At 35.8% G+C, this 22580-nt stretch overlaps 2 protein-coding genes across 2 annotated transcripts in view; one reads left to right on the top strand and one right to left on the bottom strand.

The window, feature by feature from the left end:
* Positions 1-22580, top strand: part of LOC141487456 (uncharacterized) — a 92542-nt gene that overhangs the window by 11982 nt on the left and 57980 nt on the right. The window lies entirely within an intron of this gene.
* LOC141487454 (cytochrome P450 9e2-like) overlaps positions 1-22580 on the bottom strand; it is a 32279-nt gene that overhangs the window by 1287 nt on the left and 8412 nt on the right. The window contains exons 4-6 of the mRNA XM_074186538.1: positions 13680-14011; positions 11526-11730; positions 7175-7414 (exon numbers count right to left, since the gene is read on the bottom strand). Of these exons, the coding sequence (XP_074042639.1) occupies positions 7175-7414; positions 11526-11730; positions 13680-14011 (777 nt within the window). The remainder of the gene's footprint in view (positions 1-7174; positions 7415-11525; positions 11731-13679; positions 14012-22580) is intronic.

Below are 22580 nucleotides of genomic sequence, written 5' to 3' on the forward strand. Positions count from 1 at the left end.
TGTAAAATTAAATAATTTAATGATGTTGTGAATAGCTACAAGTATATTGAAATAATTTAAAGTGAAAGTAAAATGCCTAATTCGTTTTCAAGTGACTCGCTCACATAACTTGGCAATTGGTCTCCATCAAACCAGTGAAAATCATACTGGCTATATTTTAAAATCCACACATTATTTTCAGGTCTAAAATTGCTGAGATGCTTCATATGAGCATTGTTCTAGACGTCTAAACTGTTGAAGTAATTCAGTTTTACATGGTGGTGAATTACTTGCGTCAAAATTTCTTACATTTTGCTGGTGGAATTCTTCATTCACTTCGGCAACTGTATATTTATTTATGAAAAGCTGCAGCCGCGCAGCATCTATATCATTTATTTCGGAGACATAACATAACTCGCAGATGAATTTTTGTATTACATCAAATACATTTTGTTCCTTATCTTTATCAATACATAATTCAAGTTCACCAAATTCAAGGAACGTTTGCTGATATTCATGCCAAATGCTTTTCGCTTCTTTTTTATTTAATGATTTTAATTTGTTGGTAAAGTCTACTTGACAAATATGGTGGTAATAAATTTTTGTGTTTGAAAGATTGTCAACTTTTAGGGAAAATTCAGAATAGCTGTCACGTCCTTGTATCATGCTCAATATGCATGTTTCTTTCTCTGTACACTATAGAGGCTACCTTTTATTACAGTGTTTTTTAGTTTTTTGGTCGCAAAATATACAAATACCATTTGTAGACTTATTGTATACATGACTTTCTGTTGAAACATCATTTTCAAGTGTAACATTCAAATCTTCCAATTCCCTTATGTTTTCTTGAGTTGTGGATGGTGCGGGTTCGGACAACTCAGGTATAGCAGTTGGGTGATTTATTGTTATCTGGTCAGATAAAAGTGTACTTACTGGATTCGAAGATTGTATAGAGGATGGCTGTGGATCTGTAGAATGATCTACATTGCATATAGATGAAGACGCAGTACACTGATATTTTTTCATTAAACCAGTAAACGACTTGTAACACTGTCTATTATAACCACTTTCAAATAACTCCACAGGCAAAACAACATCTTTATACTTCCTTCGGGTTATGTTTCTATATATATATATATATATATATATATATATATATATATATATATATATATATATATATATACTCTACATATATATATATATATATATATATCATCTGGCACTCCTCAAACTCTTTGAGATGATGACAGTACTACCAACTGTCGAAAGCGCTCGCAGATAATTAATAGAAGATATAAAGCTTATATATAAAATTTAGGTTTTCTACTATAACGTAGTTTACCTAATTTTTTCATAACCTTCAAGACGCCTGGCAGAAGTAATGGCCCACGGATTGTGTCTGGCAGTAATGAATTTTGATTTTAAATAATATACTTAAAAAAATATTTTAATACTAGCGTTTCTACTATAACGTAGGTAAGTAAGGTTTTCATCTACCTGTACTTCGCGCTACCTGAAAAATGGCCTCGCTTTCAAGCTAATGGGTACGTATACCTTTTAACAAGACATTGTATTAATAGTCCTGAAAATTTCAGCTTTGCTAAAATGACGTATGTCTGGAGCCTTTGGGATTTTGCTCTACTTTGAAAACCCACTCTTTCATTTATTGTAATTGAAAATTGTGTAGACTCTATTTTGATTATAATTCAACAGAAGCTCTCACTACCATGCTCTCATGCTTAGATAAATTTCAATCAGGCCTAAGTTATAGTCGAATGAATCTAATAGTACCAAACGTTTCGTCTGCCACTACGCCATAATTCATCGGTGTTATGTGCGTTGACTGCGAGGTTGAAAGTTATATTTTGAGTGGATTAAAAGATTGTTCATCCGTTGACGGAGGATATGGGGGCCTCATATGATAGACTGATGGGGCCTTCTATATCGAGAGGGGTCGTGTGGAGGGGTGTTGTTGATGGGTATGCTGCTGGTGGAATATCGATCGAAGTTATATTCTAGTCCATTTTCTGCTTTCTTAAATAATACCTTCTTCTCGTAATGCGAATAAGATAAGACAGCAAATTTTCCGTATGTCATTATGTAGCTCATTACTACTAGGAAATGTTTTGCTAATGCGAATTCACCCCATTGCGTAGGGCGGGAACGGCGCTTGTGTTCTTGGTTCCTGGTATTGATGCTGCGTTTGGTAGTTCCACTGAATCAACGCATCACCATGCATTACTTCATAGATAGACCATTGAGATCTACAAGCATCCCAACAATTTCAACAGAAAAAAGAAGGTATACGGGTTGGCAAAATGTGATATCCAGTACTCTAAAATGTCAGAAATGGACTAGAATAAGACTTCCATCAACTTTTCACAAGCAGCGTGCCTGTCATCAATGTAGACCAATCAAAACAACTCAGGTATTCACCTCATTGTGAGATTTTCACTGAACAGTTTCACAAAAACGCAACACATGTTAGTAAAGACACGCCCCACATACGGCAAAACAGCCTATTTACAACAAAAGTCAAAAAAATAAAGTTTTATTTTGAATAAAATTTTAATGCCAAACCGGTCTCAAATATCCCTTATATCCAATACAAGATTAGGTTTTTTTCTAGGAATGTCCTAATCCATGGGGCAGGTAGCCAAACTTCAAGTTCTTTCATTACCCTTACTCGGCTCATCAGTTCTGTCCCAACCGTAGTGTCGATTTGTTGTGTTTTTGTGAAGTTATAGTGCATTAAGTGGAATATTTTCAATATGGATATTTTACCTTGTGGTAAGTACATTGTAATTTCAATATAATTATGTAGTTATAGAAATATCCTAGTGGAATATTCGAACATATTCGTTGAATGCACATTTTTTTTGTTGTTTGCCTTAGTTTGACTAGATTTTCAAAAAAAGTTCCACATTATTCCGGTTAGAAAAAGTGAACAAACATAACCCACGTGTCTCAACTTCAGTTCGCAATAGTTTTTAGCACCCCTTTTTGCCACATTTTCACATAATTCGCCATTTTTCACAGGTAGTCAGACAGTCGATGGCGCTGTGGCGTTGCCGAAAATAACAAGAAAATAACTGTTCTTGATACTGAGGAGCGAAAGTTTGTTCAAGTCATCGATACCTAAGTGCAATAAACGATTGTTTGATTACATTGTCGACAAATACAACATTGAGGATTGTCCATCAACAACAGAAAAAGCATTGAGAATCAAAATAAAAGTTTTCATCACGAAGTTGAGGTCTAAATGGGGAGAATGCCACAACATGCAAGAACGATTCTTTGACAAACATGCAAGGTGGTTGTGCGAAGAATTCCAAGTTCGTCAATTTCCGAATATTGAAGCAGTTACACCTAGGAGAAAAAGAATCCAAGGCAGACCAAAAAAAAGTTTTGAGGAGTGTTCTCTGCGCACAAAACAACGAAATGTTCGAACTTTTGTCGACAATGTATCTCCTGAGCAACTTTCTTATGCTGCCGAATCCAGCTTAGTGAAGACGAGAAGAAGAAAAATTGCGAACGTTATAAAGCTTGCTCTCGAAGCTCCACCAAAGAGTTTGAGAAAAATGCAGCATGTGAAAGAAATACCTTCATTACAAAAATACAGCCCGGAAAAAGCTTTGGCACTCATTATTGATACGAATCTTACCAAAGAACATTACATTAATATTCAGAGAGGTGCGAAAACAAGAGGGGCCAATATTCATCCTGCTTACAATACCATTTCAGAAGTGAAAAAAAAATGTTACCCGAATAGTATTATAATTTGTGGAAGCGAGGCTGCAATACCTCTTCAAGATCTCTTGGACTTGACAATCCGCCAGTTATTCGAAGTCCAGAGTGGAGTTCTTCAACTGCACCTTCCTACTGAAGTAAGGCAGATTGATGTCCATTATAAATGGGGCTTAGATGGGAGTGGATGTATTTACAAGCAAAATTTCACAAATGATCCAAAGTACTCAGATTCCAATATTGTCATTAGTACAATCGTGCCACTAGAAATGTCAGTTGTGCATAGAGAACAAAAGTTTATATTCTGGAAGAACTTCAGTCCATCTTCGACAAAATACTGTCGCCCTATATATTTCAAGTTGGTAAAAGAAAATAATGAAACCACAAAGCAAATGTATGGATTCATTATGCAGCAAATTCGAAATCTGAAACCAACAGATATCCTGCTGAACGCATACCCATATGCACAATGATGGATGGGAAAACGTGTAATGTGTTGACGGACACAGCGTCAACACAGGCTTGTAATATATGTCGAGTCACACCAAGAGATAGAAATGACCATGAGAAAGTGATAGCTAGACCATGCAACATATTTGCATTCAAGTTTGGAATCTCAATTTTGCATTCATATCTCAGGTGCTACGAATATCTTTTGCACATAGCCTATAAGATGGAATCAAACCAGTGGGAAGCTAGAGGAGATACAGCAAAAAAACGCAGTGAAAGAAAGAAAAAAACATATCACTGATCTATTTTATGAGAAGATGGGTCTAGTTGTAGATCAGCCAAAGCAGGGTCGAGGAAACTCAAATGACGGGAACACCGCGAGAAAAATTTTTGACAATTCCTCTATTGTTGCAGAAATAACAGGTCTGGATGAGAATCTATTGAAGATATTTGCCAACATATTGAGCACAATATCCAGTTGCCACTATATAAAACTAGACACTTACAAATCTTACTGTCTAGAGACTGCAAAACTTTGTGTGCAAAATTACGGGTGGTACAAGATGAGTGCTTCTGTTCACAAGCTGCTTATTCACAGTAGTGACATAATAGCCTGTTTGCCATTACCTGTGGGAAAACTTTCAAAAGATGTTTTGGAAGCAACCCAAAAAGAATATAAAAGCATTCGACTCTCCCATTCCAGGAAAACGTCACGGATAGATACAAACACAGATATCATGCATTGGATGCTGATAAATTCGGATCCAGTAATAACTGCCAAACGTCATTAGTCTACCAGAACAAGAAAAGTATTTAATGAAGATGTGTCATCAATGATCACAATTCCAGAATTTTTAACAAATATTCACACGGAGAGTGACCCTGATGATGAGAGTGACGATGATTCATCGGATTCTGATTGAAATTTTTGTTTTCATCATTCAATTATCATCATTATTATTGTTTTATATAGATTAGTTAATTTTTAAGTTTCTAGTTTGATAGATTTGAATGTTTACTGTTCTAGCTAGTTTGTTTTCCTGTCATATATACCTATTTGAATCAAAAACTTTTTTTAAACAATATTTGCCTTTTATTCCTAAAAAAACTCAACCAACATGAAAGTACATCTCACGAATAATGTTTCATACACACAATTTATGTTTCTGTATTGAAAAATGTTTTTGTCGCCGTAAATCGGCTGTTTTGCCGGGTGTCGCCCGAAGAAACTATTGTATGGCGAAACACGTAATGCGTTTTTGTAAAACTGTTTAGTGAAAAGTGTTTTGGAGTGTTAAGTGTTTTTTTAATATGTTAGTTATAGATTCTCATTAGGTATCGGCCAATTTAACCATATAAAACTCAGCAAAAGTGCAGATAACTCAAGAGTGAGTATTCACATGAATATCTCACTCTCACCAACATCGCCAAATCCACTCCTACCGCTATCCCCTACATCATCCACAGCATCATTCAAAACTATAAATACGAGCAAACACGAAGCTTCTCAGTTCTACGCCGATGACACGGCTCTCCTGTGAACCCAGAAAAAATCAGGCGATAACCATGGGAAGAACGATATCTTCTCAGGCTAGGAAAGTGAGGGTCTCTGTAAGGGAGATCAACTGGCAATCGCGGGTAAAGTACCTCGACCTTCTAATAGACCGTGGGCTCACCTCAAACCCGCACATTATATCTGTTTACAAGGATCGAGGGCTGGATAGCTAGTCTGTACCCTCTGTTCAACAGATCTAAATTGAGCCCTGAAGACAAAATTACCATCTACAACATTATGCTCAAGCCTGTCATCATGTATGCTTCAGGCATCTGGGAACAAGCGGCTCCGTCTAATATCTCCATTCTGGAGAGATTGCAGAACAAGATAATACGGATGATTGTGAATGCTCCATTGTTCGCGTGGCATGAAGCCATCCGCTGAGATTTGCAGCTAACTTACCTTCCATTTGGCAGTCCATTCAGCCGAGTTTTTGATTGCGCAGAAACACACGATGATCCGTTAGTTAAGGAAGCTATAGACTATGCTGTAGACGACCCCTCTCGATATAGAAAGCCCTGACACTCTATCGAGTGAGGCCCCCATATCCCTCTTCAACAGATGAACAATTTTTTTTCATCCATCCCACTCAAGCCAAGTAGGGGTACACCGTTAAGGGCGGTACTGATGTCTGAGGACATTCATGTCGCCATGCCACCATTAGTTATGACCCATTTGTCCCTCTGACAATCACCAGTTGAAAGGGTAAGGAAGCCAGGCTCCAACCTGACCTAAATCAGTATGGCTATTGTGTTACGTGCTTCTCAGTCAGTCGTTACTGAGACTTGAAAATATAACCTTTTTTAGCAGTCAACGAACATACATTCCACTGATATATGCCGTAGTAGCAGACGAAACGTTTGGTACTGCAAGTACCATTTTTTTTCTCTAATCTGGATAATTGTTTCAGATTCATAACTGCTGTCAGATCTATTATATAAATCGGGATATCAAAATCAAAAAAGAAATTGAATGAAGAAGACGAATTGTCAACAAGTGTGCGACAAATAATTTCTTATAAATACGTAACATGGCACACGCCTTGAAATAGTTTCCCTCCTGAAGTTCAACAGATATATTTGATTCTTTTGGTTTTCAATTCTTCTTTCAAAGTGTTACGGATTGAAAATCGTACTAATTTTTGATTATAATTTTCTTTATTGAACATGGATACGTTATCTTCCATTTGACTTTGGTTTTGATTCATATAGAAACCCGTTTCTTCAAACACTTCAAAAATTTTCTATTCCCTGATCTCTTTCCATAAAAACTTTTCAGTTTGCCACATTTTTTTTTGTTTTGCAATATTTCTTTCAGTTTATTTTTCTATCCTGAGCCAAAGTAATATGTCATTTCATTTTATTGAATCAGTCAATACCGTCACCGAGTAAACTATAAAATCAGAAACACAGAGAATATAAATTCCTATCGCGTTTTTACCTGATATAACCATATCCATATATTTCATTTTCAGTAATGCTTCGTATGTTATTTCTCCTCCACATCCCGCTAGTGTCTCTTCAATTTCATTTCTTAGTTTTGTTTGAATGTTTGGATTGACAGCCAACTCATGGGACATGAAGCACATGAGCGAAGACACCGAATCAAACCCGGCAAAGAAAAATATCAAGGCCTGAGCTGTGATATCTAAGTTAGTTATTTCGGTGACGTGCCCTTCTCCTAAAAAAACGAAAGTTACATTTTATTTCGACATGTATTTTAAAATTCACAGAGAAAACATTTCTATGAGCATTCCTCAGCATTTCATTAATTCGGGCTTCCATTATCTAATATTATATAAAATTATTTGAAATCTCTGAAAGAACTAAAAAAAAAGAAGAATTAAAAATGAATAGCTGAAAATAACAATTATATTAAGCAAAAACAAACCTGAAATTAAATAATAGTGAAATGAAATGCAAGTAAAAATAGAAGAATAAACAAAAAATTAAAAAAAAATAGTTAAGAGATTCCAAGCCAAGTTACTTCACGACGTTTCGATTATTAGAATCCACAATCGTAACTTGCCTTGAAATCTCTCAACTTTTTATTTTTTGTTGACTAGTTTATTGATCCAATAATTTTTCTGAAGAAAGGTTGGTTGGGTAACAGGATCAACTTTTCTTAAAAAAAAAATATGTTTTATTGTCGACGTTTCGGATTTAATTGAATTCTTCTTCAGGGATCTGTAACGAAAAATTTTCATAAACATACCTTCAACAAAACTCATACGATTATTATCATTTCAATTTCAGAAGAAATAATGAGTTCTTAATTATATTAAACACCGAAAAGTAGTTTTTTTGGGTTGATAATATTACTATTTTGAAAACCATCAAACATATCAGATACACTAAAAACACTACAACTCGAAATTTCCTAGACACTACCAACACAAAACGACATGAAACAAACGAATGGCTTTATCTGTGATTCAGGTAAGGTGGTATCTGTTTTTTAATCAATGGCAGAAAGAAAAAGATTGTAAATTATTCAGGTATCTTACGTATCAAATTGGCCTCAGTACTGCATATTTCAATTTGATACGTAAAATACCTGAATAACTTTCCATTCTTTTTCTTTCTGCCATTGATCAAAAAACAGACACCAACTTATCACAATCACAGATTCGTTTGTTTTGTGTTGGTATTGTCTCGGAAATTTGGTTGTTGCAATGTTTTTTTTAAATATATATGTAATATGTCTGATGGTTTTTAAAATAGTAATATTATGAACACGAAAAAACTACTTTTCGGTGAGTAATTTGATTATGAACTCATTATTTCTTGTGATATTGAAACGATAATAATCGTTTAAGTTCTGTGGAAGGTATGTTTATGAAAATTAATTGTTACAGAGCCCTCAAGAAGAATTTGAATTTTTTATTTTTATTTTTTCTCCTATTGTTCTATTTTTACGTCTATTTTATTTCACTATTATTTCATTTCAGGTTTTTTTTGCTTAATATAATTGTTATTTTCAGCTATTAATTTTTTAGTCTTTTTTTTAATTCTTCCAGGGATTTCAAAATCATTTTATATAATATCAGACAATTAAAGTCCGAACTAACGAAATTCATCATGAAACATTGTCAGTTATCTTCCAAAAAACCTTCCTCAGCAAAATGTGGAAAACTTCAATGACTAAAGTCAAAGTTGAAAATGAGGTTTGAGGTGAAGTTTCGGCTATTCCTCAATAAAAGTCAGTAAGGATTCCATCTGAACTTTTCAATAGTCCGAAAAATTATATCAAAAATATTTGTATTATCTTCGATTTCTTTCGAGAAACTTCAAGTATTCATATTTCGAAATCATGATCTCATCCATTTTTACATTCTTCCCTCAATTGAACCGAGAAGAAGACATAAAACTCATACGACATCGTGGAAGTCAAATGATGAAATATCGAAACCTATAATAATGAACAATATTTGGTAACACCACCATATTTTTTTGGGATATTTTATTGGCGATTGGCGCTATTAATAATGACACCAACCCTGGTGTGATTAGTAAAAACCCTTTCCTATGAAAAATATAACTATACCTTCGAAAGTTTTGATAAAAGTAAAAAGGGGTATATAACATTCCACACGCCCATTTGGGCTTCATTGACGCTATATTTTCCATCTATGCATCTTAGGAGAAATATTCAAATTGTTACTTCTTCCAACTTTCCCTATATCTGGACATGTTGAATTATTTTCAACCTGATTTGACCTACACAGTGTAAGTAGGTGACAGTTATTCAGTTTATGAAGAAGAGTTATATTTTATACAGAGCAAAGTAAGCCATTGAGATGTCGATTGACGTTGAATTTGAATAACAGAATAAATAACAAATATTCGTTCATATAAAAAATATCCGATGATTTCATGGATCAAAATATAGAAAAAACTAATCTGAGTTCGTTGAAATGAATATCGAAAGATTGGGCAACTTTTAGGTGGTTGGTTCCTGCATACACAGCTTTTGGAGCAGTCAAATAGGCTAGTCGGACAATTATGTCCAGTGATACAATCCATATTAACAGACGGCCAGTAATGTCGACCAGAAGTGGCAGTCAATAAATTTACACACAAAAAGTTTCAGCAAGTAGTCTGTTATGAAGGATTTATGGGCAACACTGCAACCTCTATTGCAAATCATTTATTCATCAACTTTTCCATAGAACTATCTCTCTGCCTTGTTGACATATTCAGAATGAGGAACATTTCATATAAGTGCTCAGTTTGAGAAACATTTGAGATCGTCAAATGATTTTTTATGCGCTTCAAAAATAATGATAGATCTAAAAATATAAACTTTCAAGGCAAGTGATAACTTTTTTTGAATTGTCGTCTGTTGGAATTCGGAGGTTCATGTAATTGCTTACAAGATGGAAGATATACTGTCAGAGCTATTTCCTTTTCCATGGTCGTCGTCTGCAAATTTTTATGTATGCGAAGAGACAACTCACAAGGTACTCCAATTATTCTATCACCACACCAGATGATAAATTACCCATATGAGTCACCTATTTTATTTCATCGTTGGTGGGTGGGAATTATCTAGCTCATCAGCAAATATTTTCAATGCCCAAAAGCAAATTATTCGTATTTCAGCCAGTATATCAAAAAAGATAGACAAATCTCCAACCTTTGGTGTTCTAGACTATCAAGGTTGCAAGTTATGTTCGCGTCTCCAATCAGGCGGATGGCTCTTTTCTGGATGGAGTCCAGCAGTTGCAGGGTATGTTTGGGCGCGGAGCACCATACATGAGAACAATACTCCAAAGAAGGTCTGATACGAGCTTTATAAAGCATCAAAAGTTGCTGAGGTGTGTACAGTTTCCGGGTTCGAAACAGTGTTCCGAACTTTTGAGGAGCAGTCTTTGCAATTCCAGCGACATGATTGTGCCAAGACATATTGGTTTCCATTTTAACCCCCAACAAACTCATCGAAGCAGAATGCGGAATTGTCTGACCTTATATTATTATATACGGTTCGGAGACATTTATTTTCTTGGAGAAAACTATGTCTAGGTTTTTGTGGCATTGAATCGAACCTGGTTACTTTTACCTCAATTCGGAATCACTTCTAGATCCTCATCAAGATATTCAACCTCCTGCTGCCGGTGGAGATGTGCATCCGCAGCAGATGTGTGCTGTCGTCAGCAAAGCAATGTACTGGATTTTGGGTTTTTGCCAATGAGTCGTTGATATAAAATAAAAAGAGGGTTGGAGACGATGTGGTTCCCTGGGGAACACCATAGTTAATGGTGAATGTATTCGAGAGATATTCATCGATCCATCGAAGGCCACTTGCAGGGAACGTTCTAGCAGGAAGCTGCATCGAAGTTTGTCCAGCAAACCTCTCATGCCACGCACGATAGAAGGCCTCAATAATACCAAGCACAACAAAATGAAGATAGTAACAATGAAAATTTTGTCCGCGAAAGCCTTAACTAATTGATAATTTTCTATTGTTTCATTCTCATTGAAAGTAAGATTTCGCGTGATTTTAATATTTATCTCAGTTAATTTTTGTCAGTAGCCCAATAAAAGTGATACAAACATATAAAAAGTATCATTTCTTAATTTTCATTATAAAGTTTCATCTATTTCAAGTATGGCAGTGCTATGAGGAAACAGGTTGATGTTCAGCAATCCTATAATAGTTTTCTGCCAGGAAGATTTATTTGTGTGATTGATTATTTGATTCAAGTGATAAAGTGCTACACTTCTCGATGAACAGAATAAAGTTTTTTTAATTTTGTAAAATATGATACAGATATATATCTAATACTCACCAAGGTCAGCTTCCTCAACTGTGGCAAATCCTGTATCCACGCCTGAATTTTCATCTTTGTGATGAACTCCTTTTTTCGCTTCCATCAATAGATGAATCATATCAGGTCGAATTATATTGTTTTTTTCCCGAACTTGTATGGTATTATCAACCAGATCGCAGAAAAATCTGTTAACTGCTGGATCCATGAATGGTATCCGCAGATACTATAAGAAATTTCAATTTAGGACATAAATATGAAAATCATAAGCGCAAAACTGAAGGATCGGTTTTGGTTTTAATTTTACACTGATTATTCATCAAACATTTCTTCAGTCGAATCATCTTTTGGATATGTGAAATATGAAAGTCTGACAGTACTCTCATTCCCAAATCCAATCTATTCAGAAAACACATTCAAGTGAGATTTGAAGCTATTTCTTTGGAGGCTTTGTACCAAACTCCTTCGTGATGAAATAAATTAGGTAAAAAATCCATAAAATGTTGATACGATATGTTGAAAACGGTATTCTGGACTGAAACCGATAGTAGCAAAGAACTTTTTTGGTTTCACATGTTCTGAGTCACATCAAATTTTTGTTGAATATATAACATTCAGTAGAAATTTCTACAAATATGACTGTTTTTCCATATTTGATCCAACGAATGAACTATACTCAATAACAAACTCACTTTCTCCGAGAGAACTTTTTATAATCGACAGGATCAATAAATTACTCTATTCGCAATTAGTCGAAAAACTTAATTCAACCTTAGAAATCTAACCGCAACGTCATTGCAAAATGATAAATCAGTTCTTTGTATATCTGAAAAAAATATATTTTTCCGTTAACCAGCTGTGTTAGGAATCACACGTTAAAAGGTAAGACCTCGTTAGTCCTTATCGTGCACAAGTTTCTCAACTTCTGAGAGTTGTCGTTCGTATGGGGCGGCAGCTGATTAATGGAAAAACAGATTTTAAACAGATTTTTAAGCACCCCAACGAACGACAACCCTCAGAAGTCGAAACTTGTGCAAGCTAAGGACTGACGAGGTCCTACTTTTCAACGTGTGATTCCTAACAGTCAGATGAATTCTGTGGGTTCGAATTATTGTTCAACTAGTTGAAAAAAATTGTATGGGAAAATTCATTTATAACCTCATACCAGTGCGAGGGTTTTTGACTATTCGTGCTTTGATGTGAATGTTATTCACCTAATTTTTTTTTCATTGGTATGATCAGGAAATACCCTAGATACATAATGTGAATTATAACAACAAATTCAGGGTAATTCTTTCTGATACAGTAATAGTTCCGATCTTCTTGTCTCAGAATGGATAATATGTGTTCTATATACAGAGTGTTTCCTAACTACGGTACGAAACTGCAGAGTGTGATCCGTTACGTTGTTACAAGAAACAAAATTTCTGTGAACATATGTCCGGAGTTGCTTCGTTTCTGAGATACAAGGCGTTGAATTAAAAAAAACGGTTAGTGAAACGTTAGTAAAATTATTCATGATGGAATCACTGCTAATTGGCAACTCTAACTTTCACTGATATGACAACACTATCAGTGTCAGCTGGTATCCAAAGCAGGTGTTCATGATATGTAAAGTGACTATAATTTTTTTTATCGAAAACGAAGTTAGATATGAAGAAAGTACAAGCGACGAAAAAGTTGTATTTTCAGTTGATCAATTAAAAAATATAACAAACTACAACCACAAGTCAGTGGCTTATTTTTTTTCCAATATTGTTGACTGTGGTGCCAACTGGGACTCCACTGGACCTAATAATTCCGATCTAGTTAGGGGAGAATGAGCGCCTCATTACTTGAATTAAGTATAGCAAATTTCAATCGAATCCGTGTAAGGATATTTATGATATTTCATAAATACCGTTTTTTTTTCAACTTCAATGCCCTGTGTCTAAGAAACAGAGCAACTTCGGACATATGTTCATGAAAATTTTTTTTTTGAAACGATCATCCTATGAAGTTTCGTACTGTAGTTAGGGAACATCTTGTACATTGGATTGCATTTGAATGGAAAAAATTCAACTAAATTCGAAGTTTCTATTTGAGATATCATTGAGCCACTTGCTCACAGAGTAGAACCTGATAGATTCAGTTTTTTTATTTGGGGAGAAGGTTGTGAACAAAAGTTTCATTCACCTTTAAAAGATCAGGAGCCACGAAAAATCCTATGAACTTCAACATCATTGCGAATCCTGAAAAATCTGTTGCCCTCTTTCCCATCGAATAAAATTCATTATTTGGTTCTTCAAGTGAATCGACTTTCACACCAAAGGCAGAGGTGGCTATAACATCGTTAGTAAAACGGGTGAATGTGTCTTTCATTTCCATTTCTACACAGTCTTGGTCTTTCTTGAGAAAATGATTGACGAAGTCCTTAGAACATTTCGAAATCAGAACAAACATTGTTCGCATTTTGCTACTAGTGAACGATGGGCTGAGAATAGGTCGCATTTCTCGCCACTTTCTACCTGAAAAATTAAAAATCATGTTATTAGCTTCCACATAAGGCCATGAGGGCAATATATTTTTTCCGTATGTTTCTTGGAAATGTCGACTTTATGTCCGGAATTTCGACTCTAAGCTCGAAATTCAGAAATTCATCTCAAAATTTCGAGGAACAGATAAAAACTACTTCCAGACTCGATTTACCAAAATGAAAAAACCACATATCTACTAGAAAAAATAAATGAAAACAAGTCAATCCATTGATGATTACTACCTAGCAAATATTTCAGGAAAGCTGAGTAAGATAACGTGATGATAACAAATTCCCCATAGGAGAATTATACAAATCAATTCGAAATTAATTCAATATTGATAATTTTTGAATTATCTAGTTGCTAGTAGTTGCTAGTAGCAACTAGATGGCGTTACGATGGGGAGTCCACTCAGCTCAGAGATAGCAAATTATTTCATGGAGCAGTTTGAAGGGAAGGCGATAGACACTTTTGAATTGAAGCCGACCTTGTGGCTACGTTACGTGGATGACACGTTCGTCATCTGGAAACACGGAAGAGACGCCCTGAACCGTTTCCTAAACCACTTGAACGCCCAACACTCGAGCATTGAATTCACCATGAAGATTGAGCAAGAACAACGGATAGCTTTCCTAGATGTACTAGTAGAACGATGTGATACCAGACTAACCCACAAAGTGTATCGAAAAACCCACACACACAGATAGATACTTGCACGCACTATCGAACCACCATCCTAGCCAAAAGAGAGGAGTTATCTCCACTCTAACGGAACGAGCTCGGAGGATATGTGAACCAGAACATCTGGAGTGGGTACTGAAATATCTTTAAGTGACCTTGAGATCGAATGGATACAGTGCCTCCGAGACAAGAAAAGCCATGAAACCGAAGAACACCACAGTTCAGAAAGCGAAAAAGGATCAGATGGTCGCACGCGCATATCTACCGTTTATTCCTAGGTTAACGGACAGAATTGGAAAACTATTGGGCAAACACGACATCGAAACAGTTTTCAAACCCACGAGTAAGATACAACAAAGCCTCAGGTCGCCTAAAGACAAAAGAGACCCATTATCAGTAGCAGGAGTCTATCGCATACCGTGCACTTGTGGAAAGGTATATATCGGAACCACCAAACGATCCATGGGAACAAGACTAAAAGATCATAAAAGAAACTGCAGACTAGGCCAAACGGACAAGTCAGTAGTGGCAGAACACGCACTTAGTGAAGGAGACTACACAATTTCATTTGAAAACACAGAACTAATTGCCCTCAACCAGGGATACCATAGCCGACTGATACGGGAGGCAATAGAAATCCACAAACACATGGAGAATTTCAACCGAAATGAAGAAGCGGTGCACCTCAATCAAATATGGAACCCCATTTTAAGGAATTCGAGAATAACGAACAGGACAACAGGCAGCAAGATTGTTGATTGTTAATGTTTCAAGTTCAAGTGCAGGAACGAGTACAGGTACGAATGCAGATACGAATACAGGTACAAATGAAACTGATTACCTGACAAGGCATAAATACACTTTACGAAGCCAAAAGGTAATCATCGGACAGCAAGCCATGATGGTTAAACCTCTGAAGGAGCTAGCCACTCGCGCCAGCGAAAAGTCAGGAAGAAATTCCGAAAATCCACGGCTTTCAAACTCGAAAAGAAATGACACTGAAAACCTCAGCCGTGAAAGTCTAAACCATTTTGTCAATTCAGGTACTGTTGATACATTTTTTTGTGGAATGCTGCGAGTAACATTGAGTGGGTGAACCGCAAATGTTAATAATTCTCGTCACAACTACTACTTTTTGGATTTTTTTTCCATACCAAATTCTGTGAGAAGGATATCGACAAAGAGAAGCTTCAAATTAAGCACCAAAAATGATTTACAAAAATTTTGTATGGGTTTATGTTCCGTATGATAATTGTTATTACGCTGAAAACTATTTTGAAAAGGACCTAGCAAAAATATATCAAAATATATGAGTGGTAAGAATGATGATGGAAACATTTTTCAGTGTCAAAAAGGGTGAAATTTGATTGAGCCAAATTTCCACACCATTGAAATACCAGTCCCATCGTCAACATGAGAAGAGGATATTTTTTAATGATAAAAAATAGAACCAGATTTTACCTTTCCAATGATGTATCACAAGTTATCATTCTTTCATGAAAAATTAGAGATATTGAAAAAATCTTATCATAATAGGTTTTGACTTTGATGTTTCTAAATTTGATTTTCAATTTGTAACACTCAATAACATTTTGTTATTGTACAAGTCATTGAATTTTTGGCAAGAAATGACTTCCATAAAAAAAATGATACAAAATTATCACTAATACGAAAGAAACAGTGTTAGGACACCGGAAATGTATTTAAACATATATTCCGAAAGACGACAACCACATCGAACTATGTTCAAGTTATTGGGTCTAAATCTCACCGAGTTTGGTTCGTTTCAAAAGCCAATGGAAAAATACGGAAACAGAGGTAAATTAGACATTATGTTTTTTCAATGAAAATAGAACTTTGAACAAGAAACAATAATTAACTGAAATGTAAAGACAAAAGTAAATCACAGCAAATGCTCAAAATGTTGGCCTTGTTAATGATAACACAACTCTGCCCTTCTTCGAATATCATTCAGTGCACGATTAATTTCTCTTCTTCTCAATCTTCCGAACTCTCTAACAATGCTGTGTTAAAAGTTCTCAATATTTTGATATATCCTCTGACCATAAACTCTATTTTTCAGTGTACCCTATAAGAATGTATCCATAACACTCAAGTCTGGAGACCTTGCTGGCCATCTCACCTCACAGGTAATTAGATACTCGTCTGGTAGTGTGCGGTGGAGCATCATCATATTGAAAACAAATGTTGTTATAGTTAGCCAAATTTAGACCATCCAAATAGTCTTCAAAAATCGACAGGCAAAACTGGTGATAGGTTTCTCCATTCAGATTTCACCAAATAAATGAGGACCCAAAATTCTATCTTTGTGAATTCCCGCTCACACGTTAATACTAAATCGCACTTGATGTCAAATTTTTCGGAACTGCCAGGGGGTTATTCATGCTCCAAATGTGTTCGTCATTTCGGTTGGATATTCCACAATTCGTAAAACTGCTTTCATCTGTCCAAATTACATTTTTCAGGGAAACAGGAAAATTAGGTCTTCTTATTAGCCAATTACATAAATCTAATCGCTTTTCGAGATCACCTGGATGCAATTTTTGAGATATGTGTATTTTGTAACATTTTAATTTAAACTGCTTTTTTTGAGATAAGTCTCCAAGCACTTATATGACAAATATTCATTTCGGAGGAAATTTGACGTGTAGATTTCTCCAGGTTCATGCAAATTATTAATTTTTATTGAAAAGGACACAATGTCTAACTTACCTCATACATACCTCATTTATTAAATTTTCCTTAGTTTTCTGGTCCATTCTGTATGCGTATTTTTTCCTCGGCTTTTCAAATGAACCAAACTCGGTGAGATTTTGATCCAATAACGTGAACATAGTTCGATGTGGTTGTCGTCTTTCGGGATACAAGTTTAAATACATTTCCGATGTGCTAACACTGTTTCCATCGTATTTGTAATAAATTTGTATCATATCTTTGTTTTCTTCATTCATGACCATTTTGCATTGAAAATTCAATGACTTGTACAATAAAAAATTGTCATTGAGTATAACAAATTGAAAGTCAAATTTAGAAACATCAAGTCAAAGCCTATCATGATAAGAATCAACTTTTCGAAAAAGAATGATGAATTTATGATTCATTATTGAAAAAGGTAAAATCTGTTTCTATTCAAAACAGAAAGAATACAATGTAGTGCTTTTAAGAAAAAATAAAGTTAATGATGGTGACCTGAAGACCAAACGTCGGATAGCAAATCTGAGAACACCATTATGTAGCAGGAAAAAGGAGCAATGATGAAGTGAAATTTGTTTTATTTCAATTATACCGCATTAACCAGCTAGGTTATGAGCGGTGGAACAATAAGGTGTTTTATATTCTATATCATGTTAGAAATTTTGTTTTTTATTTTTCTATATTCTTGATGTTCAGAATACTGGAGTATTCATTTCCTAAGCCGGGTATAAGTCTTTCGTTTTGGTAGCTGGGACATTCCATGATAATGTGCTTAACACTTAGATCAACGTTGCAGTTGGGGCATCGGTTGGGTGTTTCTTTCTTGATTAGATGTAGGTGAGTGTACCGGGTGTGACCAATGCGTAGTGACAATAACTTGCTGTCTACGACTGAGAGGGCGGTAGTTGTTAATAACTAGGTTTGAATTGATATATCTGAGTTTATTGGGGGTTGAGAAGCTTAACCGTTCTTTCCATCGTTTGAATATAAGTTTTTTAATGTCGTTTTATAGATCTTTTTGTGGAACCTGGGAGTTTTGATATATTCCTGGATATGTAATGGAAGCTTTAGCTTCTGCGTCAGCGATTTCGTTGCCTTTAATGCCTGTGTGAAATGGTACCCAGACTATTTCCACTCTTTTTCTGTTGTTGGTTAGTTCTACAAGTTCTCTTTTGATTCGAAGAAGAATGGCATTTTTAGGGGTCTAGTTGTTGAAGTCCTTGTATTGAAGTAAGCGAGTCCGTGAATATCACTGACGTTTCTATTGCAGTGTGCTAGATCAGTTTCAATGGCGTGAAGTTCAGCTGTGTAGATACTGGAAGCAGGTGGTAGGTGGTAAGTATTATTTGTCGTGTTCGTTATAACTGCTGTACCAACCCCATCATTTGTTTTGGAAGCGTCTGTATATATGTGGTTGAAAGATTAGTATTTTGAGGCGAATTACTCTGAGAATGATTTCTGTATAACAACTGACGGTGAACTATGCTTCGAAAGAGCGATCAATTGAGTATTACACTTGGGAAGATCAATCGTCCAGGGAGGTGGAATTTTGATATTAATAGGGTAGGTGTTACGGAAGTTAAATGAGGCAGTAACTATTTTATTGATTTGGGCATATAGTGGTGTGGGTATTACTTTGTTTTGTGGGAAAATGCGTGCGTATTGGTTTGAGAAGGTATTTCGATAGGTAGGATTGTATGTATTGGCTGATATTCTGACAGCATACTTCAATATTAGGTGTTGGTGATGGAGCTCGAGGGGTTGTTCTCCTGCTTCTACAAATAGGCTCCCTACTGGACTGGTACAAAACGCCCCCATAGCAATTCTGATGGCTGTGTAATGAATGACGTCAATCGCTTTCAGAATAGATTTCTTTGCTGTTGAAAAGACTATGGATCCATTGCAATTTATAGCAATTTATTTTCGAATCCTTCGAAGAAAAAGCCAGAAAAAAATTAAAACCATTTTCCGATTATACTTGGAATTTCATAACTTTCTCAACGGCATATTGTTAGTCAGATAAATGCGCAACTTGGCCCCAATTTAACCATCTTCGTATCTCTCATAGTTTCCGAGATCCCAATGGTGAGAATCGAATTTGAAACACCCTGTATCTCTTGTGTTATAACTGTCTGATGAATAGTCAAAGTTATCTATACTTATTTCGATATCTGCATCCACATACGCAATAATCAATGCGGATGTGCATGCGGATGTGGATATAATTAAGGTTGCGACAAGAAAGGTATTGGGCGGGTGCAGTTCGCACGTTACAATGACCAATAGGAGTGAACAAATTGGTAAGTAACAAGATCTGAAGCGTTTGTTGTGGTGCATCATTTGATTCTTGTGATAAATCATCACCCGATTGTTTGTGCTGTGGATGACTTATTGAATAGATAAATATTTTGAGTGTTATTGTGATATAGTGATTATTGTGTGTCAATAATTGTTTATTGGGAAATCTTTATATTAATTTCAGCTCAGCTTATGAAATTAAAATCGCCAGGTAAATGTCATTATGTTATTTCGGTATTACTTTTCATTGAAGTTTATCGTTTTATAACAATTTTTTTTATTTTTCCAACGTGGTTTTCGTTGTTGATATATTATCTGACAAAGTAATTAACAATGTCACCACCGACACAAAGATCACAAGAATTTGATCCGATTCGCCAGTCCATCACGACTCTGGGAAATGAACTTTCAAAAAAGTTTTCGAGCTTGGTAGACAATTTATATAATTCCACGGAAAGGACATGAAACCACTAGGACCAGGAATATCTAGTAGCGTTAGAAAGTCATGCTAAAAAAACGATCTTGCTATGATGTTGGATTTGTTAAGTGAAGATGAGACTCAAGAAATACGAGGTTTGGAAGTTTCAAAGGTTCCTGGTTGCTTTCTATATGGGTATGTTTGATTGTCTCTCAATAATATACTTTCAGACGTTTTGCTAAAAATAATTTTTTTGAAATGAGCTGCATCAACGTTTCTGTCTGAGTTCATTAATGTTTTATCGTCCGCATATAGAAAAAAAATTGTGTTCAGAGGACACAATTGGTGACTCGTCAATCAATTTAAGGAAGATGGAAGGTTCTGAAATTGACCCTAAAATTGGAGTACCATATTTGGACTCTCTTTTATTGATTTTAACGAGCTGTGTACTATTCAAAAGGACAAAGTCATGAACGTACACTGTCTGCCGGGTACTTCATTCAAGTAAATGAATAAATGTCTCCCAATTACCTACTCAGTAGACTCTGGTAAAGGTCTGCCGGAAAACAAATGATTCCCTGGCTACTAGGTACTACGCTGCTATTGAATATTTATGCAACATACCTCACAGAAGTTAGCCTCGCAGATGTTTCAAGTTCATCCAGTAGCAGGACCATGTCGGAATTATTCGACTGGATCATCTACAGACCGGTTTCATGGAATTACTTCCCGCCAGTGCAGAAAAGATTAATATGCATATATGAACCTTTCGTCTGAGGGAAAGATTGTTAATTGGTGACAGCTCCATCTCGTGCTCCAAGCCCCTAGCGGGAAAAAACAGTTTTGATTTCTGTTAGAGTGTTGGTACATGTTCCTTTCTCGCTTGGGGCTCTGTTCACGAGATGGAGCTGGTACTAGTTATCAATCTTTCTTTTCGATGAAAGTTTCATATATGCAGCGGAGCTGCGTTGAAATGATTTTTTTTCTGAATTTCATTAGCTCATCCATTGTCTGATATTATATGAAATGATTAGAAATCTCTGCGAAAACTGCCAAAAAAAAGGAATAAAAAAAACTTTCACAATAGAGAAGGAAGACTACACCGAATTGCAATTCTTAGACGTATTGGTTAAGATGACCGACACCAAGTGGCAAACATCTGTATACCGAAAACCCCCTCACACGGGACAGTATCTGAACCACGGATCCAACCACCATCAATCGACCAAGAGAGAAATAATCAAAACTCTATCAGACCGTACTTTCGGGCTCTAATACTAACGAAGGTCTCGAGAAGAAACTAGACATGATCAAAAATGATCTATATTGGATGATCTATAAAGCGATGGTGGAAGAGACTTCGGCTAATAGACAGCAGGAGCCTCGCAAGGAAGAGAAGTCGTTATAACCAGTGCTTGCACTTTCCTACATCAGAGGATTATTGGAAAGGATAAGACGAATTGGGTCCAAGTACAACATTAGAACCTGCTTCAGTTCCGGAAACACCATATGTAGCAATCTCATGAATACCAGGACATCAAACGCCGACTGCGATTCCAAGAATTTCATTTATCGGATATCCTGTGAGTGCGGAAAGTCCTATATCGGTGAAACTGAGAGGCCATTGGAAGTTCGCATTCCTGAGCACAAAAAACTCACACAGCGAGGGGAAATCAGCAAATCAGGAATATCAGAGCATGTTTGGACCCATCAACATAACATCGAGTGGTCCCAAGCTGGGATCATACACAGGGAGGAACAATGGTTTAGGAGGAAATTCAAAGAAGCCACATACATTTTGTCCAAGTATTCAGTAAATCTCGCGTAGAGATACGGAACATATGGAAACCCATAATCAAGCGAAAAATGGCCAACTCACGCCAAAGAGTCATAGCACCTGCTAAACCGGTGGAGCGGAAAAAGGAAATCGGAGATGAGTGCAAGTACTCGAATAACCCATAAATGGTCATCTCTCGGAAGAATTAGTCCAGTCATCACCCGAAGACGAAACGTCGGTTGGTTTGGAATCGCCTAATTTTTAATTTTTATTTTTTGTCCAATTGTTCTATTTTTACTTGTAGTTTATTTCATTTCAGGGAATTTTTGTTATTATAATTGTTATTTTCAGCTATTCTTCTTCAATTCTTCTTTATTTGATTCTTCATTTTCATTAGTTCTTTCAGGGATTTCAAATCATTCTATATGATATTGGACAATGGAAGTCCGAACTAATGAAATTCATCATGAAACATTGTCAATCACCTTCAAACAAACGTTGAATTTTTTCGTCACTGACGGGAAGCAATCCCATGAAACCGGTTTGTAGGTGATCCACTCGAATAATTTCAGCATGGTCCTGCTGCTGGATGAAATTAAAACATCTTGAACTTTCTGAATATTCATTCTGTCTTCAGTTTTGAATACCTCATTATTCAAAGAATCAATGGA

The sequence above is a fragment of the Leptinotarsa decemlineata genome, unplaced genomic scaffold (assembly GCF_025532065.1).
Source record: "Leptinotarsa decemlineata unplaced genomic scaffold, Ldec_3_MD MMD2_P_RNA_scaffold_2, whole genome shotgun sequence".
NCBI classification, from domain to species: Eukaryota; Metazoa; Arthropoda; class Insecta; order Coleoptera; family Chrysomelidae; genus Leptinotarsa; species Leptinotarsa decemlineata.